The sequence below is a fragment of the Callionymus lyra genome, chromosome 15 (genome assembly GCF_982586985.1).
Source record: "Callionymus lyra chromosome 15, fCalLyr1.hap1.1, whole genome shotgun sequence".
Taxonomy (NCBI): Eukaryota; Metazoa; Chordata; class Actinopteri; order Syngnathiformes; family Callionymidae; genus Callionymus; species Callionymus lyra.
In genome coordinates this window covers 25,095,438-25,118,400 of record NC_141832.1, presented here as the reverse complement: position 1 = coordinate 25,118,400, position 22,963 = coordinate 25,095,438, and the positions used below count along the sequence as shown (strand labels likewise).

The 22,963-nt window shown below is 42.2% G+C and overlaps 2 protein-coding genes across 3 annotated transcripts; one reads left to right on the top strand and one right to left on the bottom strand.

Annotated features, from left to right (window-relative positions):
• Positions 1 to 368: 368 nt before the first annotated feature.
• asphd1 (aspartate beta-hydroxylase domain containing 1) lies at positions 369 to 11,918 on the bottom strand. Of its 2 annotated transcripts, none has more exons than XM_087810201.1 (6): positions 11,810 to 11,918; positions 9,448 to 9,882; positions 9,173 to 9,379; positions 8,889 to 9,096; positions 902 to 1,015; positions 369 to 832 (listed from the first exon to the last, which is right to left on the bottom strand). In XM_087810201.1, the coding sequence occupies exons 2-6, from the start codon at positions 9,865 to 9,867 to the stop codon at positions 723 to 725; spliced, it is 1,059 nt and encodes a 352-aa protein (XP_087666327.1). In that variant the 5' UTR covers positions 9,868 to 9,882; positions 11,810 to 11,918; the 3' UTR covers positions 369 to 722. The 2 variants fall into 2 exon arrangements, with proteins under 2 accessions (XP_087666327.1, XP_087666326.1); XM_087810200.1 differs by lacking the exon at positions 11,810 to 11,918 and adding an exon at positions 11,483 to 11,563.
• sez6l2 (seizure related 6 homolog (mouse)-like 2) lies at positions 11,829 to 22,667 on the top strand. The gene is made up of 19 exons (XM_087810199.1): positions 11,829 to 11,985; positions 12,359 to 12,432; positions 12,877 to 12,942; positions 13,011 to 13,226; positions 14,664 to 14,800; positions 15,430 to 15,622; positions 15,761 to 15,946; positions 16,009 to 16,192; positions 16,261 to 16,424; positions 17,321 to 17,515; positions 17,877 to 18,015; positions 18,939 to 19,135; positions 19,202 to 19,396; positions 19,456 to 19,650; positions 20,627 to 20,818; positions 20,912 to 20,950; positions 21,034 to 21,151; positions 21,326 to 21,437; positions 21,556 to 22,667. The coding sequence occupies exons 1-19, from the start codon at positions 11,861 to 11,863 to the stop codon at positions 21,583 to 21,585; spliced, it is 2,757 nt and encodes a 918-aa protein (XP_087666325.1). The 5' UTR covers positions 11,829 to 11,860; the 3' UTR covers positions 21,586 to 22,667.
• The last annotated feature ends 296 nt before the right edge of the window (positions 22,668 to 22,963 follow it).

Here is a 22,963-nt window from a genome sequence, read left to right as displayed (position 1 = left end):
ATATCTCTTATTTAAGAAAACAAAAAAAGCTAACTATTGTTCATTTACTCTATTTCGTTCTCTTTTCTGGTGACAGGGATAGTTCGATCCTAACCTATCAGGAGGCTTTTTGCTAAAATGTCAAAGGTTGACCATCATAAAACAACAACGTATACAGAACCTCAAGAATAATCTGTCTCTCTGGTGTGGATTAGATCTGTAATCCTCATCACAGGACCCTCGGATGAACAGATGGCAGTGAAGACAAAATCACAACGCTAATCTACTGTCTGACGGAGCCAAAAAAGAGCGCTAGAGATTAATGAAGCGGATTGTGATCCACCATCATGTTTACCGAACATACGAGAGTGAAAATACTTGTGGCCACCTTTAAAATGAAAAGAGCGAGTCAATATCTATTTATTGTCACAGTGAAACAGTGAAGTCATTAGACATGTAGGATTTTGGTAAGGCAGCATTACAACTCATGCACAGGCTTTGGAAATAAAAGTGTGGCATTCAAGACATTCTACTGCTCACACTTGGAACCTCAGAATATTGAGGAACACTCAAAAATCAGAAGAGGAACCTGCTGAGTTGTAACACATCAACTTTTTTCACTTGAAAGCTGAGTCACAAACTACAACGGTATAGGTGCTTTGAGGTCACTTTTTGGAGCGAGAATTCACTGTGTAGGTATTTTGATCGGACTGTGTCTGCTGCTCTGCAACTTCAGATGTGAATCAGAGGTCTGGGCTGAACATGAAGTCCAAAGCTTGCCTCTCTGCAGCAGCCACATTTGGGTGCCAGAGGTCCACGCTGAAGATGACTCGGGATGCAGCATCCGGAGGACCTTCACAATCAGATTTTTTATTAACCATTTGTTGTCTATTTGTTAAAAAAAAAAAAGTCAGATGCAAACCTTTGTGAGAGACAGTATGAAGGAAGGAGTCGTCCACCAGGAGGCAGTGACCCTTTGACCAGCACTGGGGCTCCCCACCAACAACCAACTCACACTGGAGGGGCGTTTGCAACCCTGCAGAGAAAGAAGAGTAGTTTTAATTTGACAAGTAGTTATCAGGAGATTATAAAACAGATAGATAACAGCGACAGAGGAATTTAACCTCCAGATGCTGAACTCGCATTAGCCAGTTGTTTTTTGGGTCTTAAGTGGATTATGTTATCAGGCTAAGGTCTGTCACGCTAACTCTGGATTTCGAATTTGCTGACTGAAATAAAAAATTGAGTCAACATTCTTCTTGACCTTTGCCCTTGTTATGTAACATACCTTATCATGAGTTACTTACAGGACACACATAGATAAAAGACCTATCAAAAATTGACGAGTAATCAAAAGACATCTGTTTGATCTGGGATAAATCCAGTGATGAGTTGTTGAGTGCTTGCCAACTTGCTTTTGTAATAATTATTGTGCTGTAATATAAGTTGCATGTCCACTTACAATTTAACATTGATTTGGAGTCAACTCTTGAAAGGAAAAACACTGTATCTCGCCAGCCTGATGGAAACTAAGGAGCCATGGTCCTGGCCAGGATAAAAACCAGGAAGAGATGGAAGCTGCATATATGTTCTTCTACAGAATACAGAAGAAAAAAGGACAGCGGAAACTAATCCACTCCTTGATAACGGATGATGGCAAAGAACTGTCCGAACCTGTCCAGATCCAACAGCGACCCAAGAACTCTACAAGGGTAAGTACCTGATACTAAAAGCAACTTTTTAAATGACTTTTGTAATAGTCTGTCCAAAGTCTCAGCTGATGCCAACCAAAGAAAGGTGCAGCCACTCACTACAGCAAAACGTCACAACGCTCTTGCCATTGTGCCTGCTAGTGCACTGGCTGGTAAGACTTTAGGTTTAGCTTATTTACAGCCTTTAGGGATATTATTTTGTTTCTACCTGATGCGCATGTTAGGGGCGACATAGCTCAGATGGTAGAGTGGTTGCCTGCAGTCCTAAAGGTTGCAGGTTCAATCCCAGCTCCAGACAAGCTTGTGTCGTTGTGTCCCTGAGCAAGACACTTCACCCTGATTGCTCCTGATGGTGAACTTGGCGCAAGTGTGCATGCCTACTCCCATCAGTATGTGTGAATGGTTGAATTTCCCCTCGTGGGACTAATAAGGGATTCTAAAAAAAAAAAAATAAAAAAAATAAAAATGTTTGCCTGGTTCAAATAGTTTATGTTTATGTTGTTACTCCGGACACTAGAGGGCGTTGTGAGTCTGTGACCAGAGCAAGTTAAGTTGGACATGTTTGACTGTTCGTGTTTACGTGCTGCCGAATACTCCTGATAATAAAGTACCTTCAAGAAAGAGTGTTTTTTTTAAGAATCCACAACGGAGAACAGCACATGGTTTCAGAAGACGGTCTTGAAAAAAAGGTGACGCACGGCCATTAATATCGAACACAGCTAACGCATCAGCTAAGTAAACTCCTGAGTTTATACCTCACCACAGAAGTGAGAGAAATATCGACAACAACATGGAAGGTCTCACATCAACCATCCGCTCTTCAGCTTACGGGGAATGTTGCTGAAACTTTTGCTGTTCTGTATCTGTCAGCAATGGGACTCGACGAGGCAAGTGACAAGAAGCAAATGGATGTGTTTCTACACGTGGTCGGGGGGGATGCCTCCAAAGTATATAATAACTTCATGTTTGCTGATGGAGACGAAATGAAGCTGGATACGACTATTCCGACCACATCATCTGTTACGTTTTGATGAATGGGATTTACGATTCGGACCTACGCCGCGACATACTGGGGACACCTGATATTCTGATAAGACCATTGAATGAGGTGGTCGCACTTGTTGAAAAAAAAGAAATGGCCCTCAATGCACTCCCATCGTCCACCCTATCAGCTGTGTCATCATTCCAGCACCTGAAGAAAGTCCACAAGTGAACCCCCGACCCGGTCCAAGCCCCTAAAGACAAGGCTAAACGTGCCTCATGCCCAGACTGCAGAGGCACCTTTAAGGTCTTCACAGAGGGGCCTTGTGGAAGGAATACCAAGCCTCACCAAGTTTGTGTTGACTGCTATAGGGCCCGCCGGCGAAAGAGGCAGGGACAGCCATCAACTGACAGTCAACAGGCCGCCATTTCATCAGTTCAATCTGGAGCCTGCCCTGGCCCACGCTACAGGAGTCATCGTTGGAGGGCTCTAAGGGAGAATGGAGGCGAGCCAAGCTTAGGGACCACCCCTGTGTGTCAATCTCTGTATCGGTCGACGAGCCTGTAGGACTGGGAGGCGGAGTCAACTCCCAAGGCCCTGTCCATGGGGCAAAAATATCTGCCATTGCGGACACCAGGACACAGCCAGACCTCTGGTCTCTGGAGAAGTCTGTGCCCAGTCAGACTCAGCTTGTCAGCCGCAAACCACTCCCCCATAGCCATTGTGGGAGCGTTCTTTGTTAAGCTCTCGACAGTCCCCAGCAGTGGTGGCATGAAATCCTGCCGCTCCATGGTGTATGTGAGAACCGGATGAGGGTTTGGCTACTTGAGAGATACGCGTCATCTACATTTAACACTTGCCCTCATCAAGCTTTGCATCATGCATTTAAGGACCTCCCATTGAAATACATGTGGACCCCAAAGCCACACCCAAGAGGTGGAGAGGTGCGTCGATTTTGCTGGTTTCCGGGTGTCGGACACTACCATCAAACCACTTCCGAAGTACTTGGATGCCATCCGTGATTTCCTCACTCTACGACGGATATCAGAAGCTGGTCGGCCTTGTCAACCAGGTGGCCAACTATGCCCAGTTGCGTGACACGATGGCACCCTCCAAACTGTTCCTGAGCCCTCGCTGTAAGTTCTCATGGTACCCTGAATTGAAGGAGGCCTTTCTTACCTCCAAACTTGCCATAGTTGAAGCCACCCATGTTGGCGTGGAGATTCAAAACATGCAGAGGCGCACATGCCTCCGCATGGACTGGTCCAGGCGCGGCCTGGTTCACGTTTCCTATCCTCGGCATAGCAATGCTACACGGCCACAGAAGGAGAGGCCCTGGCTGTGGCCTGGTGCTTGGAGAAAACCTGGTACTTCACACAGGGATGTGACAACTTTGTCATACTCACCGACCATAATACCCGATGAAGATTTTTGGTAATCAAACGCCGGACTCACCCCTGTACAGACTTAAACAGCATACCCTCCCTTCAACATTGTGCACTTGCCTGGCAAAAGTAACCATGCCGCTGATGCAACTCCGAGACATCCCCCCTCTCAGACTCAGCAAATGCCTTCAAATGCTTCCATCCGTGATGATGCGCAGGACCTTGGGGCTATCTAGTGTTCCCTTCTGGCACAAGAGACATCAGCAGACGCATGCCTAGGCCACCTTTCAGCACCTGATCGAGGACGGAGGCAGGATTGACATGAATGACCCTGCTCTGATGGGTCTGTCACAAGTCTGCGAGTCCGTCTATGCACAGGACGGCGTCCTACTTTTTCGCGACCGTGTTGTGGTCCCTCCATCGCTAAGGGAAAGGGTCCTTGCCACCTTCATGCCGCCCACCAACGAACTTCTACAATGGAGCAGCAGGCTCGTGCCATAGTCTTCTGGCCTGGGATGTCGAAGGACATCCAATCCACCAGGCACGGATGTGCCGACTGTAACTGCAATGCTGCATCACAGGCAGCCACATCCCCCCTACTGTCATTGCCACCATCAACCCCATTCAAGGCAGTGTTTGCTGACTTCTTTGACTGCGAGGGCCGGCACTACCTGGTTGTTGGGGACCAATTCTCAGGTTGGGTAGAGGTCTTGAGCCCCACAGCGAGCACCGATCTCAGGCTTAGCTGTTCTGGTTCGCCACCTGTGTACATTCTTCGCCACCATTTGGCGTACCGGAGAGGCTCTCAAGCAAAGGTGGCCCGGAATACAAGGCAAGCCTTACTGAGGACTTCCTCCGCCTATGGCATGTCAAGCATCGTGTCTAATAGTAGGGCAGAAGTTGCTTTGAACGCTGCCAAGCGCGTCCTGATGTCCAACACTGGCCCGACAGGCTGTCTTGATAGTGACCACTTCCTGTGCGCCATGTTGCGGTTGCGAAACACGCCCGACCCCGACTGCAACCTCTCACCAGCGCAGATCATCTTTGGTCGACCTCTTCCAGACTCTTTCTTGTTGTCCTTAGCTAACAGACACAAAAAGTTCTCGAACCCACATGGTCGGCGAAGGAGGATGCCCTTCGGACCTGGATATCACGCACCACAGTGTCTTTAAGAGCTCAATCAAGGCCTCTCCGCCCATAGGTGCTTGGTGAGAAGGTGATCATACAGAACCAGCAGGTCCAAGCCCTTGCAAGTGGGACAGGTCAGGTGTGGTAGTGGAGTCGCTGGGTCACGATCACTACTGGATTAAAGTCGACGGGTCAGGGCACCCGACCCTGCGCAACCAGTGATTCCTCCGTGCATACACTCCAGCCGCCATAATCTGATATCGAAGAGTGTTTTCTTCAACGTGTATACAGAGGAAGGAGAGACAATCGATCAGAAGTTGAAGAAGAACTGACAGACTCTTTGATAAAGGACATACTGGTGTGTGGGATTCCTAATAATGGTCTAAGAAAACGAAAATCTAGTAACAAATCTGTAACAAAAATAACAATTATGCTCGGTGCTGCAGAAATCCAACCCCAAAACAAAGAAAAGTCCTTACAGTAGTTCAAGATGACAGAGGAATTCTATATAGATGCTGTGACAAAAAACAAAATGGTAAAAAAGGATTTGAAGTTGAAACGCAAAGTAAATGACACGTACATGGAGGTTAAACTTGATAATGGTGCCCAAGCGACATCATTTCAGAAGCAGAGTTCAAGAAAATCAGACCCAGACCGAAAATAAATGAAATTAAAGTGAAAGTAAGTGGCTACAGAAATACCTGTGAAAGGATAATGTGTGGTTAAAGTGACACACAAGACAAAGAACATACACTAACATTCATTGTAGTGCCAAAGAATGTGCAGCCCATATTAGGTTTAAATGCCTGTGAGAGACTGCACCTGGTTAAGAGAGTTCTAGTTGTGGAAACTGAGGATGGACTGGACTATGATGAGATGATGAAAAAGTACAGTGACCTGTTTCAGGGTCTTGGCTGCCTGTCAGGAGGACACACCAAAGTGCAACAGTGTTCCACCAGTCATTCATCCATGTCCAAGTAACATTTGCTCTTCAAAAGCCGCTGAAAGATGAGCTGGACAGGATGGAAGAGCTGAACATGATAGAGAAGATTGATGAACCAACAGACTGGGTGAGTTATCTTGTTGTTGTAGAGAAAAAAATATGAAAAGCTCATAGTTTGCATGGATCCTCGAGATCTGATGGAGCCATAAAGAGATATCATTTCAAACTGCCTAAAAGAGAGGAAATAATGTCACAGTTTGCAAATGCACACTTCTTTAGCAAGTTAGACGCTTCATCAGGATTTTGGCAACTAAAATGAGACTATGCTTTTAACAGTCCATTTGCACATATATATGTTCAAAAGATGCTTCAGCATCTTCTGCTATCTATCAGCACCTGGAAGGAGTGGACACATCAATGGATGTCATCATTGTGAAGGAAAGCACAAAAGTTAACGTGACATGAGACTGAAAAACGTTCTTGAAGCAACCAGAAATGCAAATCTGAAGCTTAATAAAAAGAAATGCCAGCTTGGAGTGAAGGAACTGACATTTTTGGGTAAACATCCTGAGCACTAAAGGCATCAGACTGGATCCAAGAAAAGTGACATTATGCCAAGGCAAAAATGTAAGAAATATGTCAAGATTAGACTCAACGTGATATACACCCTTGGTAAAGTGATGCACTGTATACAGCAGACACTTTGTCAAGAGCAGTTGACCCAAAAGAGCCTGCGCACACCAAAATTCACAATGATGTAACGGCATATGTCAACATGGTTACGGGTGAAGGGAGCTAATAAGAACTGAGACAATCAAAGATGACACGTTGGTAACACTGTTTAAAACTGTCATATATGGTTGGCTTAACTACAAGCAAGTAGTTATCATGGACTGATATCCAAGGGTACTAGAGCAGCAGAGCACAACTGTCGGTGGTAGAAGACATCTATGAAAGAAAGCAAAATAGTCATTCCAAAGAGTCTTTGTGAAGATATGCTCAATCAGGACGTGACAAATGAGGTTTCAAACTGCTCAATATGTTTGAAATATCAAACCAGCAATCCTGCAGAGCCACTAAAGCCACACCCTGTGCCAGACCGACCTTATCAGAAGGTGGGTTTCTGGAGGAAAGGATTACATTGTGGTCACAGACTTTAATTCACTGTTTTCAGAGGTTTGCAAATTGAACAACTGCTGAGACTGTGATTACATCCATGGAAACCATATTTTCGAGACACAGTGTTTTCACAGGCAATGGACCATAATTATCCAACCTCAAGTTTAGACAGTTTGCGACAGCATGAGACTTTGTTCATACAACTTTGAGTCCTCATTATCCACAGTCTAACAGTCTAGTGGATCGGGGAAAATCGGTTCAAACAGTGAAAAGACTGATCAAGGCACGAGGCAGTGAAACTGACTTCTACCAGAGTCTACTGTAATACCGCACAACTCCACTGGAGTGTGGTGTGTTACCAGCTCAGCTCCTTGTGGAAAGACTCCTAAGTTAAACCTGCCCATTCAGGATGATTAACTCAAAAGAAAGGAGGGAAACAAGGTAAAGACGTTCAAGGAGAAGCAGAAATCAATTAAAATCGAATTATCTATTATGACAGAAGAGCAAAGGATCTACCGGAACTGGATGCTGGGGACCAAGTGAGGCTTAAAGATAAGACATACACATGGTCACAGAAAGCTGATGTTCTAAGTTAGGCAACCAACAAGATTGAGGAACCAAGGATAAGAAAGTCTTCAAGGAATATACAACAACCCGAGAGACTAATTGAACAAATTGAAATGTTGTATTTGTTAATTATAAGGTTATAATGTTATAATTTACGTTTAAGTTTGAATTACAGTTATGTTATTGTGTAGCACAGACTGAAGTTGTTTACTTCTTGTTTTTTAAAATAAGAACAACTGTAAGTTAGTTATTTGGATCTAATATTGTTGTTGATGTTCGGGATGTGTTGTCTTGAACTGAGGAAAAAGTGATCGTATCTTTAAATGGATGGCGGGATGGTCACCCTATCTTACCCCAAAACCCCCCAAAAAATGTAAAACCCTCTTCCTAGCCTGTAGTCAGTCTTGTTTTCACGTCATGGATAAGTGGGGCAGGGCCTAGTCCAACTGGCCAGTAAAACTAACACTTTTAGATTATAATTTGTACGGAAGTATTTGAACAGTCCCTCAGGCTTGGTGTGGAAGCAAGTGATCCGTATTTTGTAAAAGGTTAACAAATGATTTTAATCTTTTAAAGCTAAGTAGCTTAACTTCTTTTTATCAGGGAGTTTTGATATCGTGGGCACTTTTTAAGTGGAGCCACAATTATAAAGGCATTTTAAAACCTGGGTTTTGTGTGCAGCCAACCAGAGAAAGTGATTCATAATTTAAAAAATTGTGGGAGGCTGTTGTTTTAACTTTGTGTAACCTGTCCCAGTTGTTATAGGTGGAGTCAGATACACCAAGAATCACAAAGAGAGATGCCAGACCCTGAAATAGCTAAAAATTAGTGGAGTGTATGGGGACCAGCTGCAGTAGCAGAACATTAAATCCAGACTGAGACTGGAATTCTGCTTCTACAGAGTCACTGGGGAAACGTTTTTTTTAAATTAAAATGGTGGGGAAAGAGCCTTTCTAGTTGTCTTTCATTTTTTTTTGTTGCACCTGAGATTACTGTGTGGGTTTTGCTTGCGATTGGGTCTTTGTATTAGCCACAACAGTGATGTTACCTTTGAAAGAACCTCTAGTTCTTACCTAGGTGACAGCGCAGACGTGCGTTCGTGGGTCCGTAAGAGCTACCAAGAGTAGAACCAGGTCCAAGCAGCCAGAATCCGGCTGATCCAAGCGAGTTGCTGCTGATGAATGTGCGCAGGGAGAGGAGAGTCCTGTAGGTGCATGGACATGAGAGACAGTTTCTTGCAACACAGACGCCAGAGCTGTAGAGGGGGAACACAGTCTGACCCTGGCGGAGACCAGCAAGATAAACTTTAGAACGTCATTCCATAACCTCATTGAAAAACGCCTTTATTTGTAAGTACCTTGGATGTCAGACTTGTCCAACCATTTTTTGTGTCAGTTCCTCGTTGATACACGGCCTGAAACTCCTTTAAGATGTTGGGGTAGTTAGCCTCCAAGACCTCAATGTCATGACGATGAGCATCACGAGGGAAGAAGGGAACGCTTGGGATGTCAGGCAGGAAGAAGAGATGAGGCTTTTGTATGGCTGAGTGTTCGTTCAGTCTGGTCTGAAGAGACAAGACTGATGGATTAGTAATCAGAAGACGAAAGAATGACATCACAGATCAACTACTACCTGCTCCCTAAGACCTTTGTGAATGCGACCCATGCCCACCCAGCTGTAACGCTTGGCATACTCCTGCAGTGCTGCGTACAGTTTCTTAGCATCTGCAGAGGCCTGAGCTGGAAACAAAGCATGACTCAGCACCGGGGTGAGGTAGTCCTGTCCTAGCTCCTCATCCTCCTCCGATTCCATTAACAGGTCACTACCAGATCTCCCATCAGCTCCACCGCAGATTCCACCAAGGGAAATTGTGGACCTTTTAGACCCTGGCTTCCCGGCTTGAGAGTGGCCGGGTATAGGCAGATCGGAACCCATTCTGTAACAGTGCCACAGGAACAAGAGTAGAATAGTCCAGAAAAGACTGCTGAGAGAGTGAACACCCAGCTCCAAGTATGGAGGTAGGACTAGGCTGCTCATCCACCAGTCCATCATCAGGATTCTGGACCGCTGAAGCATAAGGAAAAAAGGGAAAGAATGGTTATTATAAAATGTGTTAAATCATAAAATATAATTTGTTGTCTCAAAATTGTTCATTGTATATTTATTCATTTTGCCTCTATGCTTCGTCAGTTCCAAATAAGCTGGTCTGAGAAGCCACTATATATCCTGGTAAGGTCAGAGAAGAAACAATAGGGGGAGTTGGTGTCAACATGTGGATCTTAGAATCCCATCAGGGTGCTAGGAACAGTGAGGACCGTTCGCGCCTAAAGAAGAGCATTGTCGATGTTTGGGGAATTTCCTAGGGAAAAAGCTCAGCACGGCTGAGAGATTATGCCATAAGTAATACTTATCTTAGGTTGAGAAAAGTTTCACTGCTGTGTTTATTGAACAGATTTTACTGAGAAGAGATTATATTTGGACTCTTTGGAATGACTATTATTGCATTTATTTCATTCATCTCATTCTTTTTGTAAATTGTCTTTGTGTGTCCCAAAAAGTGCTAAATAAATACGATGTTTATTATTTATGATAGTAATACCCTATATTGCTGAAGTATCAGGGGAAATTAAGAAGCAAACATGATAATTCCATAAGAAGGCCTAGTAGGTAAGTAATTCTTATTTGTATAGTGCTTTTCCAGACCAGGGTCACAAAGCGCTTAAACAATCAAAACAAAATTCAATAAAGTATATATTTTAAAGATCAAGAAAAAACTGATAACACAACAGGAGTTCCAGAAAATCAAGGAAAAGCCTAAAAAAATAGAAACATCTTAAGATGTTAAATATGAACTTTTAAAGTATATATTTTAACTGTGTATTGTTTTTGATTGTTAAAGCACTATGTGACCCTGGTCTAGAAAGGGCGCTTTACAAATAACATTTACTTACTTACTTACTTATTTACTTAGTTGTCTAATAGTGTCTCTGTCTGTCTTAACGTATTGACCACTGTACAGAGAGATATTACAAAAGTGCAACTGTGGGAATATATGCAGTATATATACCTGTATATATATATATTTATATATATATTTATATATATATTTATATATATATTTATATATATATTTATATATATATTGGTTTGTATATATAATTAATATACAATTATGATAATGTTAAAATATGTAAAAGAAAGAAATTGGAGGAAACAAATAATTATATGGAGGACAATATATAGAATTAAAAGAGGATGATTAAAAAGCTCCCAGAGTGCATATATATGCCAAGATTCACAATCAAAAATAAATAAATACAATTATAATCCAATAACGTTTGTTTCAGTTAGGCGTAATGCTGATATGACGTCACTTATTTGCGCGATCAGTGACGTCAGACCATTATTACACTTGCTGATTCAAAGTCCTGTTAAATGGACAGTTAATTTAAGTGTTGAAGCACGAAAGGCGAAATCTTTGGGACAGATTTGGATCCCTGTTGATCTCTCCAGCGCTCGTGTTCATTTTGATCCGCGTCGGCTCGTCACCATTTTAATTGCGCAACAGCAACGCATCAGAAGAACGATAAATAACAAAATCCTAATAAAATAATTTGAGATCAATTGCAGGGGGAACAGGGAGTAGACCCATCATCCCAGAGATTACCTTGTCGGACTTCAGTCCAGCTGCAGTCGCTGCTCCACCACTGCCTATGAGTCGCTTTTGAACGAATAGTTTCATTGAACGGGTCTTTAGAGGGAACCTAAAATCTAGATTTCGATTAAACGCACAAAAAACGACACATTCGATTGATCGTGTTTATTTATCATATAATGATTTTTGAAAGATTTTGGAAATATATAAATGTAGGTGAAAAATAAATAAAGAAGTGGCCTTGCGTTTCTGGAGTTGAGCTGCACGCACCGACTCACTCGCAGGAGTTGTTCTGCCCACGCCAGTCCTCAGCGCTTCCATCCAAAAATGCCTATTTACCTCTGCAGTTCCGGAGCAGGCCGCTAGGGTGCACCTGACTCTCCCGCTCGGATGCCCTCACACACCAGAGCTGAATGCGTCAGTAATCAGAACCACTCCAGCACCGACCTCAACGGGGCCCGAAGCAACAGGACACGGTTCCGGACCCACAGTGGACGCGGCCTTGGAGGACGAAGGTAAGACTGCGCCCATCATCTCCGCTCTCGTTGTGTCATTGTGGCCATGATTGATGCCAAGAACGCTGCTCCGCACAAAGAGGGCCGAAGGAGGTGTGAGGCTGCGTTTCACATCACAGCCAGTGAGAAAGCATCACCTGCTAAGGTGCAGGGGGTGAAGCCGCGATGAACATTTCCCTTCAAATGATAAGGAAAGGCGATCATTTTGGTTGCCATTTTGTCTCTTGTTGTAAAATTATGTTTCTATGGGCAGCGATGGCCTGTCGACATATAAACACGCGCGTCCCCGAGCATATCATCTTTATGACTAATGCCTTTTACTGTGTTTATTTTCTTGCTGCCCGTTAATATGTATTCTTTTTTCATCTCTCAGGTCTGTCTGCAAAACCATGAGGTTCACACGGCTCTCAGTAATATTGTCCTTCACCTTCATCCACCTGGCTACAGGTAAGTCACTGTATTACAACTTAAAAAATAGTCTTTTGCCTCTCAATTTATATGGTCAAGATAACTAGTGAAGTGAAATGTATAACCGCACACCTGTACACAAAGATCGAGGATACGTAAATCATTATTGTCAATCTGCTTTCAAATAATCCTCCCAAAAGCAGGATTGAGATCTAGACAAAAGTGTCCAGATAGCTAAACAAGAGGGTCTGAATGTTTTAGGCTATGGCCATTCATGGAGTGATGTCGTGGCTCATGAGGAGGTTCTTCTTAATAAGCGTGGAGTGTGTTGATGGATGACAAATACGACATTAAGAAACTAAGAAATGTTGGTTCATTTGGCAGAGACTCACACTAGAGTCTACTTGTCAGGTTTGTTGATGACTTCACCTCTTTATGTTTCATGATTGAATGTGATGAACTTGTTTGTTTTTTTTTAATCAGGTATGAGCTTCATGACTCCCAAATCGGATCCAGCTCCAACATCCTCCCCGGAATCCTACGTAAAAGGTGAACAGAATCAAACATCCAAGATGATCCTCTGCTCCTGTGTGATGCTGAACTTCTATTCTCTGCAGGAACCACCTCCAACCCGACCCAGGCTGTACCTGGTTTTAGACAGACTGAGTCGACAGCGTCTTTTCTCTCACCTGGACTGCTCACCACGGCGTTCGGGTCTTCATCTGCAGACCGTCAGCCCAGACTGAGGAACACCATGTCCTCCCTTTCTTTAGAGGAGGAGACCACGACCACTCTTATTACGACCACCACCATCACCACCATGCACATGCCAGGTAACACAAGACTCAAACTGAGATACCAGACACCATCCAGGTCTTCCTCGACATCTTATGTGTTGCAGCGTTAGCTATGACAGTCACTACAATATCAAAATGACTTAATCAGAATAAAATACATATTTAAGTGAGCTTCTTGTTCACTATGTGAAGTAGCAAAGCCAAAGCTGAGAGCAACTTTTTTTAAGATGGAAGAGAAGAGGTGATCCACTTTCCAGAAGGAAGAAGGAATGACAGGAGGAACGTGAAACTGTCCTGAAATATTCATGTTGAAAATGACCTGCTGACAGAATGTCAGCTGTAAATACACTCATGTTTAAAGAAGTGGATTTATTTCCCTTACATTCATTCCTGATGTTGTTTCTGCGCTAGCATGGGGTTTCTGTCTATACATATTTCAGTCTTCTGCTTATGTGAGTGCAAATAATTCATCATTAGGGGCCACAGAGCAGCGAGTGTCCATGGATTTAAGATGATATTCTGTCTGTTCTTTAGGCTCAAAGCAATAGACAGGCCAGAAGCAGCTCGTCAAGTATGGGTGTTTGTGCCAAAGGGGATGCTGCCGTGTTCCTTACCCAAGTAGAAACAAGGCCAAAAAATAAGTACGAAGTTCGGACTAAAACAAAAAACTCAAGATCATTCTTCGTTGTTCCCACAACGAAGAATGATCTTGAGTTTTTAGCTGTACCTTCATTACTCGTCAAATGAAGAAGAAATAAACACTAGTTTAACTCGTGCTCCGACAACAGATGAAGAATTAACTGTACAAATCCTCAGTCAACTCACTCTAACCAAAATACAAACTAGGAGTGACCTGGCAGAAGTGTCAGGGATGCTCTTGAGTGGGAACATCACACAGGTGATGGAATTGCAGCTGATCATTCTGGTCACAAGTTTTTGGATTTTCTTGCCTCACATTACATCCCATTGTTTGGAATCATTAGATGTTAAAATATATTCTTATATATTTAAGTAGATTTACACTTGTTTTTCTATTTTCTTTAAGAACTATTATAAATTTAAGTTTTTTTTTTTTTTTCTGGAGTTAGAATAGACACCCATGCTCCTGCAACCTTTTGGGAACCCTGAGAACAAAGTCTCTGGCTTGCAGAGCCACATGTTTGGAGGTCTGTGTTCATTGGCACCTCCTTTATAATTATTTCATGAGAACCTTTTTGTGAGGAAATGAAAAAAGACACATGAGCGCAACATTTAAGAGGGAGACCTCAGGAGTCACCAGATTAGTCTAACTGCTGCCCACGTAAACAATGCTGAGCTCTTGAGTTGCGGCGTGTCACACATTAGTGAAACATCAGTTAAATAAATGTCTCACTGACTACAGAGACATCTTCACAACACATGTATTGATCAGCAAATCAATGTGATTAAAGACATCTTTGCTTCCTCAACAATATTTTTCTCTTGTTTCATCAGTACAATGTAACGCAACCTTGTCAGCGATGGAAGATGTTGTTGAGTCGCCAGATTCTGCCTCGTCCTCATCCCCCCTCTCCCCGCTGGAGTGCACATACAGTGTCACTGTGTATTCTGGCTATGGAGTGGAGATCCAGGTGATGTCTTTTACTACTTAAACAGTTTTGAAGGGCCTGTTGTTGGACATGTTTCATGTTTCTTATAACCAGAGGTACAAACAAACTAAACAAGGGTTCCAAAATGGAGGTGGTTGCCAGAACCCTAATGCTAACCACTGAAGAAGAAAAAAAATAGATAAACAGTAACACAAAGTGCTGATAAAATACTGTCAGGAAGATCTCAAAGTCAAGAAAAAAAAATGGCTGATCCTGCTGATTGATCTGTTGTGTGTCTCCAACAAACCTATGTCATCTGGCAGCAAAACAGAAAGTAGCCATACAAAAGAAATTACTTAAGAGGCGATGTATGTAATGAGTAAAAATTAAGTGGCTGTAAATGTTAATAAATGCTACAAATCTTTTTTTGTAAATACTTAAATGTATAAATATTTAGATAAAAACTAAAAATATACATGAAAATTGAAAAATGTGTCAATATTTGAAAATTGTGATAAATAAACAAATTAATTAATTAATAAAAATTAAATTAAAATAATAAACTAAAAGATGATTAATCAAAGACTTATAAATTAATAATAAATGTCGTTTTTTGGAAAAAACATGGAAAAAGTTAAAAACGGGGATTGCCCTTTTAATTTGCCTTCCAGGTGAGGAAGCTTAATCTGTCGAAGGAAGAGTCTCTCTCAGTCATGGGAGTCGGACGCTCTGGACCGGAACTGTTAGCCAACGAAACCCTGATGAGAGAGGGTCAGGTGATCCGCAGCAGCTCCAACCAGGTGTACATCTACTATCGCAGCCTCAGACAGAGCAACCACGGAACCTTCAGCCTCCACTATCAAGGTGTGTGGAAACCTTTGTTGACCTCAAAACTTTAGAAGATACTTTCTCTGGTAGAAACCGTGAAACTCCTCTGTGTGTTCCACGAGAGAGAAAGGTTCCAGTGAAGTCTGCAACTTCAACTCCCTTCTGCTTCACCAGCTTTTCTGCTGTCTTGCACTTTCCCGCGCTCCCCTGAGAACGGCGGAGTGACAGTGACAGACATCCACCCCGGAGGTCAGGCACACTTTCATTGCGATCCTGGTTTTCAAGTCCGAGGTCACGAGGTGGCAACATGTGTCAACACAACACAACCTCACTGGAGCACCTCAGAGCCACAGTGTGTCGGTGAGCGTCGATCTCTCTCATCGGAGACGGTGCAGCCGTGAAGCTGATCTGTGTTTTTCCAGCGGTGTCTTGCGGCGGGTGGGTCCGCAACGCAACGGTGGGCCGGATCCTGTCCCCCTCTCCTCCGTCGGTCGGCAACCACAGTAACGGAAACAACCTGAGCTGCCATTGGTTGATTGAATCCAAGGAGGGGCACCGACTCCACCTGCACTTCGAGAGAATTGCACTGGACGAAGATGACGACAAGTATGTCAGAGGAAGGACACTCAACTTAATGACATCATCCTCGTTCAATGTCTTCTACTTCCTCTCAGATTAATTGTGCGCAGTGGCAACAGCTCTTTGTCTCCCCTCCTCTTTGACTCGGACCTGGATGACGTACCGGAGCGGGGACTGCTGAGCGAGAGCTCCTCCCTGTACCTGGAGCTCACCGCCGACTCGTCTTCCATCCCTCTGCTGCTGGCTCTGCGATATGAAGGTGAGAGCTGACATCCAGTACTACATCCGGCACTGCAAAAACTGAGCTTTTAGCAAGTGTTCATGGCTTATTTTAAGTAAGAAATATCTTATTTGACTGAATGATGAGCCAGATTCACCTGAAAAGTTCACTAAAAATGTCTTATTTATAGATATCAAGATCAAAGATTAGACTTTAATCACTAGCTTTTCCTAAAGGCCAATTAATGTGGAAATAACTATCCTGACTCAATTACTTAAAATAAAATGTTAAAGTCCTCCTCTCCAGATGCAGTAAGTCCCTCATTTAATTTATTACTTTACAGTTTTCCCACGTCTGAATTCTTGATAAACAAGAGGTTACGAGAACGTCGCCCAATTAGATGTTATAATGGTCTTCACTCCTCCTCCAGCCAGCTGTAATCATATCTTAGTCCATACAACAAGTCTCTTGGAGGTGGGGACTTCTGGGATTGATTCCGCGCAATGAGAATTATTGACTCTTGACCAATCACAGCAGAGTGGGGGTGGTTATGGTAAACAAGATTTCATGGCCAAAAAAAAACGAACAAGCATGTTTTTCTCAGCTTATTGGCAAATTGTATTTATTGTTTACAAGCAGTTTAGGTCTTGTGTCTGTATTTAAATATCTTGGACATAAGACATTTAGCCAGACTTCTCAGGTAAATGTGATTTAGATCTAATCAGATACTACTAAAGTGATCTGGCAGCTAAAGTGTTACATTAGTTACTCGTGATCACATGTTTAAGGCATGAATCTATTAATCGCTGCAGCAGCCTTAGTGGACCAACTTCAGCTTTTTTAAGCTTTTTCTGACATGTTTAAGAAAGAGGATGTTATTAAATGGTATGACCGTGTGTGTCCTTCTGATTGACTTTTTAAATTTCTCTGCCCAGCGTTCGACGACGAGCACTGCTGGGAGCCGTACATGCCGCACGGGAACTTCAGCAGCAGCGACATCTCGTACCAACTGGGCACCGTTGTCACCTTCAACTGTTCTCCTGGATTCGTCATGGAACAAGGATCAGGGACCATCGAGTGTATCGACCCCAGCAACCCTCACTGGAACGACAGTGAACCAGTGTGCAAGGGTGCTTATCACACGTTTGGAAATCATCATATTCTTAAAGTGAAAATGTAGCAAAAAAAAGTGGTAGGACGTTCTGCAGCTTCAAAAAAAAACTTGAACTTGAACCTGAACTTAACTTCCTGTTCTCTTGTGCTCTGGTTTGTGTGCGAGTTGTAGTTTGTCTTTGTGTTCCATGACTGGTTGACTGGTTAGCCATCCAGGCTGCCCCCTACCTCCCAACTGTACTATATAAGATCCAAGACAGGTGGACAGGCAGAGTTCTCTCTCAATACATGCACATTATTTCTTCTTGGTAGATGGGAGAGACAACAGTGAGGAACGCTAAGTCATTCTCAGATTGTTTTTCTCTGTTGCTGCTCCAGCTTTGTGTGGAGGTGAACTGACGGAACCGTCTGGTACTATCCTCTCGCCTGACTGGCCACAGAGCTACTCCAAAGGACTCGACTGTGTTTGGCAGATTCATGGAAACGAGGAGAAACGCATCGAACTGGACATCCACATGTGAGCGCGACACATCTATGTTTGTCTTCATTTATAAAGTGTCACTTCCTTACTTGTTACCCAAAGTGGTATGTATGAGTTAGAAATGTGAATCATTTGAGATTTTATTTTCTCAATCTTGTCTATATCTCATCTGACACCTATAAGGAGGGCTACATGGGGCCTACAGAGATCTTCTTGTGACAGCCATGACCTGCTCTGTGTCTGGACTGAACCCGCTTTTCAGTTTTTGGCCTGATTTGTCGAATGTAAATAACATTCCTTTGAATGAGACGACTATTTAGTTTAAAACCTTCATCTTAGTTTAAGGTTTTAAACTAAATTAGAGCTCTGAAGTTTAAATATTTGAACTACAGAGCTCAAAAACAAACTACAGCCCTTTAAAAACATTTTTTTTTTTTTTTTAGCAGCTTCTTTGTGATTTTTCGTAATCACACACGATCTGCCCAAAAATATTACACTTTAAAGTCCATGTAAGCATGTTAAAGGGACAATACAATATTTCAAACTAAATGAAATGACCTTTGCATTTTTCATTTTTGATATTTTTCGCCCTTTTTGTCTTATAAAAATCTAATATACATATACTTATATTGATACAAACTTTCAAATTCTTTTGTGCATCAACTTAAGCAAAGACAGAATTTTGGGAACCAAAACTGAAGTGAAATTATCCGGTTAACCTTGTGTTATCTCTGGGTCAAGGTGACCCGAAGGCCCGAAAAACAAATGTAATTATAATTTACCTTGACCCAGAAGCAACACAAGGTTTAAAACGTTGTTACCAACATAGAAATAAAGCAACCGATATTAAAATAACGTTTTACTTCATCAGTGCAACAAGGGAAATAATAAAAGGTGTTGATGCGTGTGCATGTAAATAACAGCACCTTCAACACTGTCATATTTTTTTACTTTTCAAGATTAAATATCCGCCAAACTGACGTGCTGACAGTTTTTGACGGACGAGACCTCATGTCCCATGTGATTGGCCAGTACTTGGGGTCTAAAGAGCGCTTCCAGGTGGTGTCTGGTGGGTCAGAGGTCACCATTCAGTTTCAGAGTGACCCGGAAGATTCCAGCTTCATCCTCAGTCAGGGATTCCTGATCCATTACCGGGGTGAGCATGTCAAGGTCAATGTAGCCCGACAGGAGGGGTCCTGATGAACTTTTGTCTGACGGACAGAGGTGGAGCCGAACGACACCTGCCCCACACTCCCCCAGATTGAGTTTGGATGGATCAGCTCGTCCCACTCTTCACTGGTGAGAGGCAGCGTGCTGACGTACCAGTGCCAGCCGGGATACGACATCAGCGGCTCCGACATCATCACCTGTCAGTGGGACCTTTCCTGGAGCAGCAGCGCACCCATCTGTGTCAAAGGTGAGACCGCCACTTTTCCTGCACTTTCACATTTCCAACTCATCCCTCCTCTACTACAGTCCAGCAGTGTCCAGATCCAGGAGAGGTGGTTAATGGCGCTCGCTACGTACGGCCTGAGGGAGGTTTTTCTGTGGGAACCGTGGTTTGCTTCTCTTGCAACCAGGGTTATCAACTGGAAGGTCCCAGCCAGATTTCCTGCCATGGACGAGACACGGGAACTCCGAAATGGAGTGACCGCAGCCCAAAGTGTGTCTGTAAGTTGACCGTCTCCCCTTGAGTTGTCAGCTTGTAAGTCAATGTACAAAACTGATTTTTTTTTTTTTATTACCAATGGAAGTTTCAAGACATTCATGTAACTGATGCACCAAAAAGTGTTATGTGGCGTTACATTTCTTGCAAATAGAGCATTCAGTTTAAAATTTATTTCACATATATTACATTATAATTATATATATATATATATATATATATATATTAACATCCAGATTTTTTTCATGATTTTGAATTATTAATGTAAATCGAATAAAATAAATAAATAATAATAATAATAGAATGTAATAATGTAGGCTAAGAAAAAAGAGGTCTAACAATCATTAGGTATATTTCCGGACTTAGAAGTTTACTCAATAATGTTCTCATATTTGCCTCTAGTTTCATCTCAAACATTCACATCTTATCTGGTAAATGTTCTATGTTCTACAGAAGCAAGATTAACAGACTGTGTTAAAGTAAATTTGATGTTGAATATCATCTCCGGTACTAGTCTTCTTCCGCTACATGCTCAAAGTCTGTCACTGACCACGACCGGTCGAACTTCCAAATGCTTTGAATACATAGAGTCTGTTAGGGCTCTGATGGATTTTGTATATATCAATCATCTGATATGACAATTATTTTAGGATTATTCACGGTATCTGTCACATTCCTGTGCTTTGACTGTCACAACTCTGCACCTTACTTATATGGTCATTGATGGGTGGGGATTTATGATATACTCAAATACTCAGAGTAATATGTGTTTGCGTTCAGATCTTAGTGTTCTGCGTCCTTCATGAATCTAGAGTAGGTTTTTCTTGCGCTTCATGATTGAGACCCAGTCTGTGTTTGTTAGATTTTCTTGGTGAAGAAGTGCAAGATCTTTATTTACTCTTAAATTAAAAGTTTTGATCCACTTTCAAATACATTTTTGTTTTGTAGAAAGACTCTGTAATGTAATCTGTGTTTGAGCAGTGAAATATGACCCCTGCCCGAACCCCGGGGTGCCCGACAATGGCTACCAAACGCTGTACAAACACAACTACCAGGCTGGAGAAACTCTGCGATTCTTCTGCTACGAGGGTTATGAACTGATCGGGGAGGTCATCATCAACTGCATCCCAGGACATCCGTCACAGTGGAGCAGCCCGCCGCCCTTCTGTAAAGGTGATCTGACTGTGATTCTATCTCACTCCTCTATGATCCAAACTAATCCACAAATATGTTCCCTGTTAAACTTTAACTGAACTTCTCTCTCAGTTGCATACGAGGAACTTCTGGAAGATCACAAATTAGAAGGTGATTTGTATTTCTTAGTTTGTGAATAATTCTCTTAAAGAACGGTAGTTAAATAATGTAAACAAATTAACTATTCATTGCAGTGTCTCAGCCTTTCGAGCCGTCCCACCAGATCCTGAGCGAGAACATTGCTCTGGCTATTATTCTGCCTATCATCCTCGTCATCCTGCTGATCGGAGGGATCTACATGTACTACACGAAGTGAGCGCACTTGTAATGACGAAGACTATTTATGGGGCCTATTACTAAGCCAAATATATCATTATGAGCCTTGTATATCACATTTCTGTCGTATCATTTTATCATGCGACAATTAACCTGCCCAGCGCCTGCTCCTGTTCTCATAAGTTATTTCTCACCATTGTGCTTCTGCAGCATCTGCAGACTAGAGTGGAAGCCGCTCTTCTGGAAGACTCTGTCTCACACACACTCGTACAGCCCCATCACCGTCGAGTCGGATTTTAATAACCCTCTTTATGAGGCGGGGGTGAGTGGAAAAAACTTTTTTTGTTTGTCGATGTTTTCTTGTTGTAAGACACTTGATGAATCAGCAATATGAGTCATTTTAAACAACTAATCTCTGTGCATCTTCTGCTTCTTCACAGGACACGCGGGAGTATGAAGTTTCCATTTAAATATTCGCACCACAGAATGAATTTCATATGTAACTGAATCGCTATTTTAGGCCTCAGTCCCCCTTTCATATACAAATTGAATTGACTTAATATCACTAAAGTGATAATGTGATAATCATTTTATTACTACACTCCATTTATATATTTACAACAATTTAAATATACCGTTATTCTGACTGGTGCCTTGTAAGGAAATTGAAAACATTGTGACAACAACAAACAAAAGCTATCTAAATATATTGAGGCCAAATACATCAAAGAAATCTTTGGGTTTTATAACAATCAGAACGACAGTTATAAGCTGTATTGGTTGAATGTTTTTTTTCTTCACTTCATGTGGCCAGCATCATGTTTAAGAAAAAAGGTCAAGGGAAAAAGATCTTAACAATAATGTTTTCTCACTTTGTCTCTGTGTTACACACACAAATTGAATGTAAATACTGAGTTTATATGTATATGTTGAGGTTGATATACATGCATAGGAACTCTATTTAGAAGCCTCACAGACATATATACACTTTACATGGCGGTGGAAGGTGAAATATTTTCATTAAATGTAATGGAAATTCAGTGCCAAAATATAATGTTGAAGAATATAATGTCCCTACGTGTTTCATCTGTTGTTGAAAAGTGTTTACAAAGGCAGTTTCTTTTTCAGTTAATGGAGTGCACTAGCACAGTGTGTCACGTGAAATGAAAGGCGAGGACATGAATGTCATTATGCTTAGAGCATGCACTGATTGTAAATTATATTGCTTCTGCTCAAACTTGCCATCATAATTCTAGTTATTCAGAGTTAAACATTGTTATCAGGTTTGATGTTGTATGCACTATGTTGATGACAAATTAGAAACTTGGCTGCTTGCTGTGATGCATCATGTATCTTTATTTATTACTGATTGTTTCACCGGTGAATGTAGTCGCATTCACGTGCCAAACTAAAGGATGTTAAAGGTTGTTGCTTTGTAGATTTAACTCATTTTATCAGTAGCATTTCTTTGCTTCATGTAAGACTACAAATACACTCTTTTAAAGGCAGTAAGGTATTTGCTGAACTGGAAATAAAGTATCTTAAATGTAAATGTGTCTTTTGTTAACTTGTGTCTGTGGAAATATTTTTCTGTATGTATTTATTTAAATTTGGAGGAGAGTAGCAAATATGATCTCAACAGTGTGTCAATAGTCTTCGAGTGCAGCTCTTAATAAGGTAGAAATAGGTTGCGGCATAACTTGTTTATTAGACGCAGCCTGACGTGTGAGGAGGATGATTGTAAGAAATACATTTATGTGGCACGTAAAGCCTGTTTTCGTAGCTGCATCTGTCCAGTAGGGGGCAGTCAAATCCAGCTTGACGTGTTTAACTGACCAGAAGAAGAAG

Excerpts from the sequence above, each read along its gene's own strand:
- sez6l2 (XM_087810199.1), top strand. The coding sequence starts at position 11,861 with ATGCCCTCACACACCAGAGCTGAATGCGTCAGTAATCAGAACCACTCC. Across the intron at positions 16,193-16,260 it reads CTGGACGAAGATGACGACAA|ATTAATTGTGCGCAGTGGCA; the intron begins GTATGTCAGAGG and ends ACTTCCTCTCAG. Across the intron at positions 19,136-19,201 it reads ATTCCTGATCCATTACCGGG|AGGTGGAGCCGAACGACACC; the intron begins GTGAGCATGTCA and ends TCTGACGGACAG.
- asphd1 (XM_087810200.1), bottom strand. The coding sequence starts at position 11,557 with ATGAAACTATTCGTTCAAAAGCGACTCATAGGCAGTGGTGGAGCAGCG. Across the intron at positions 9,883-11,482 it reads CTGGACTGAAGTCCGACAAG|CGGTCCAGAATCCTGATGAT; the intron begins GTAATCTCTGGG and ends CTTATGCTTCAG. Across the intron at positions 9,097-9,172 it reads GGACAAGTCTGACATCCAAG|GGTCAGACTGTGTTCCCCCT; the intron begins GTACTTACAAAT and ends GGTCTCCGCCAG.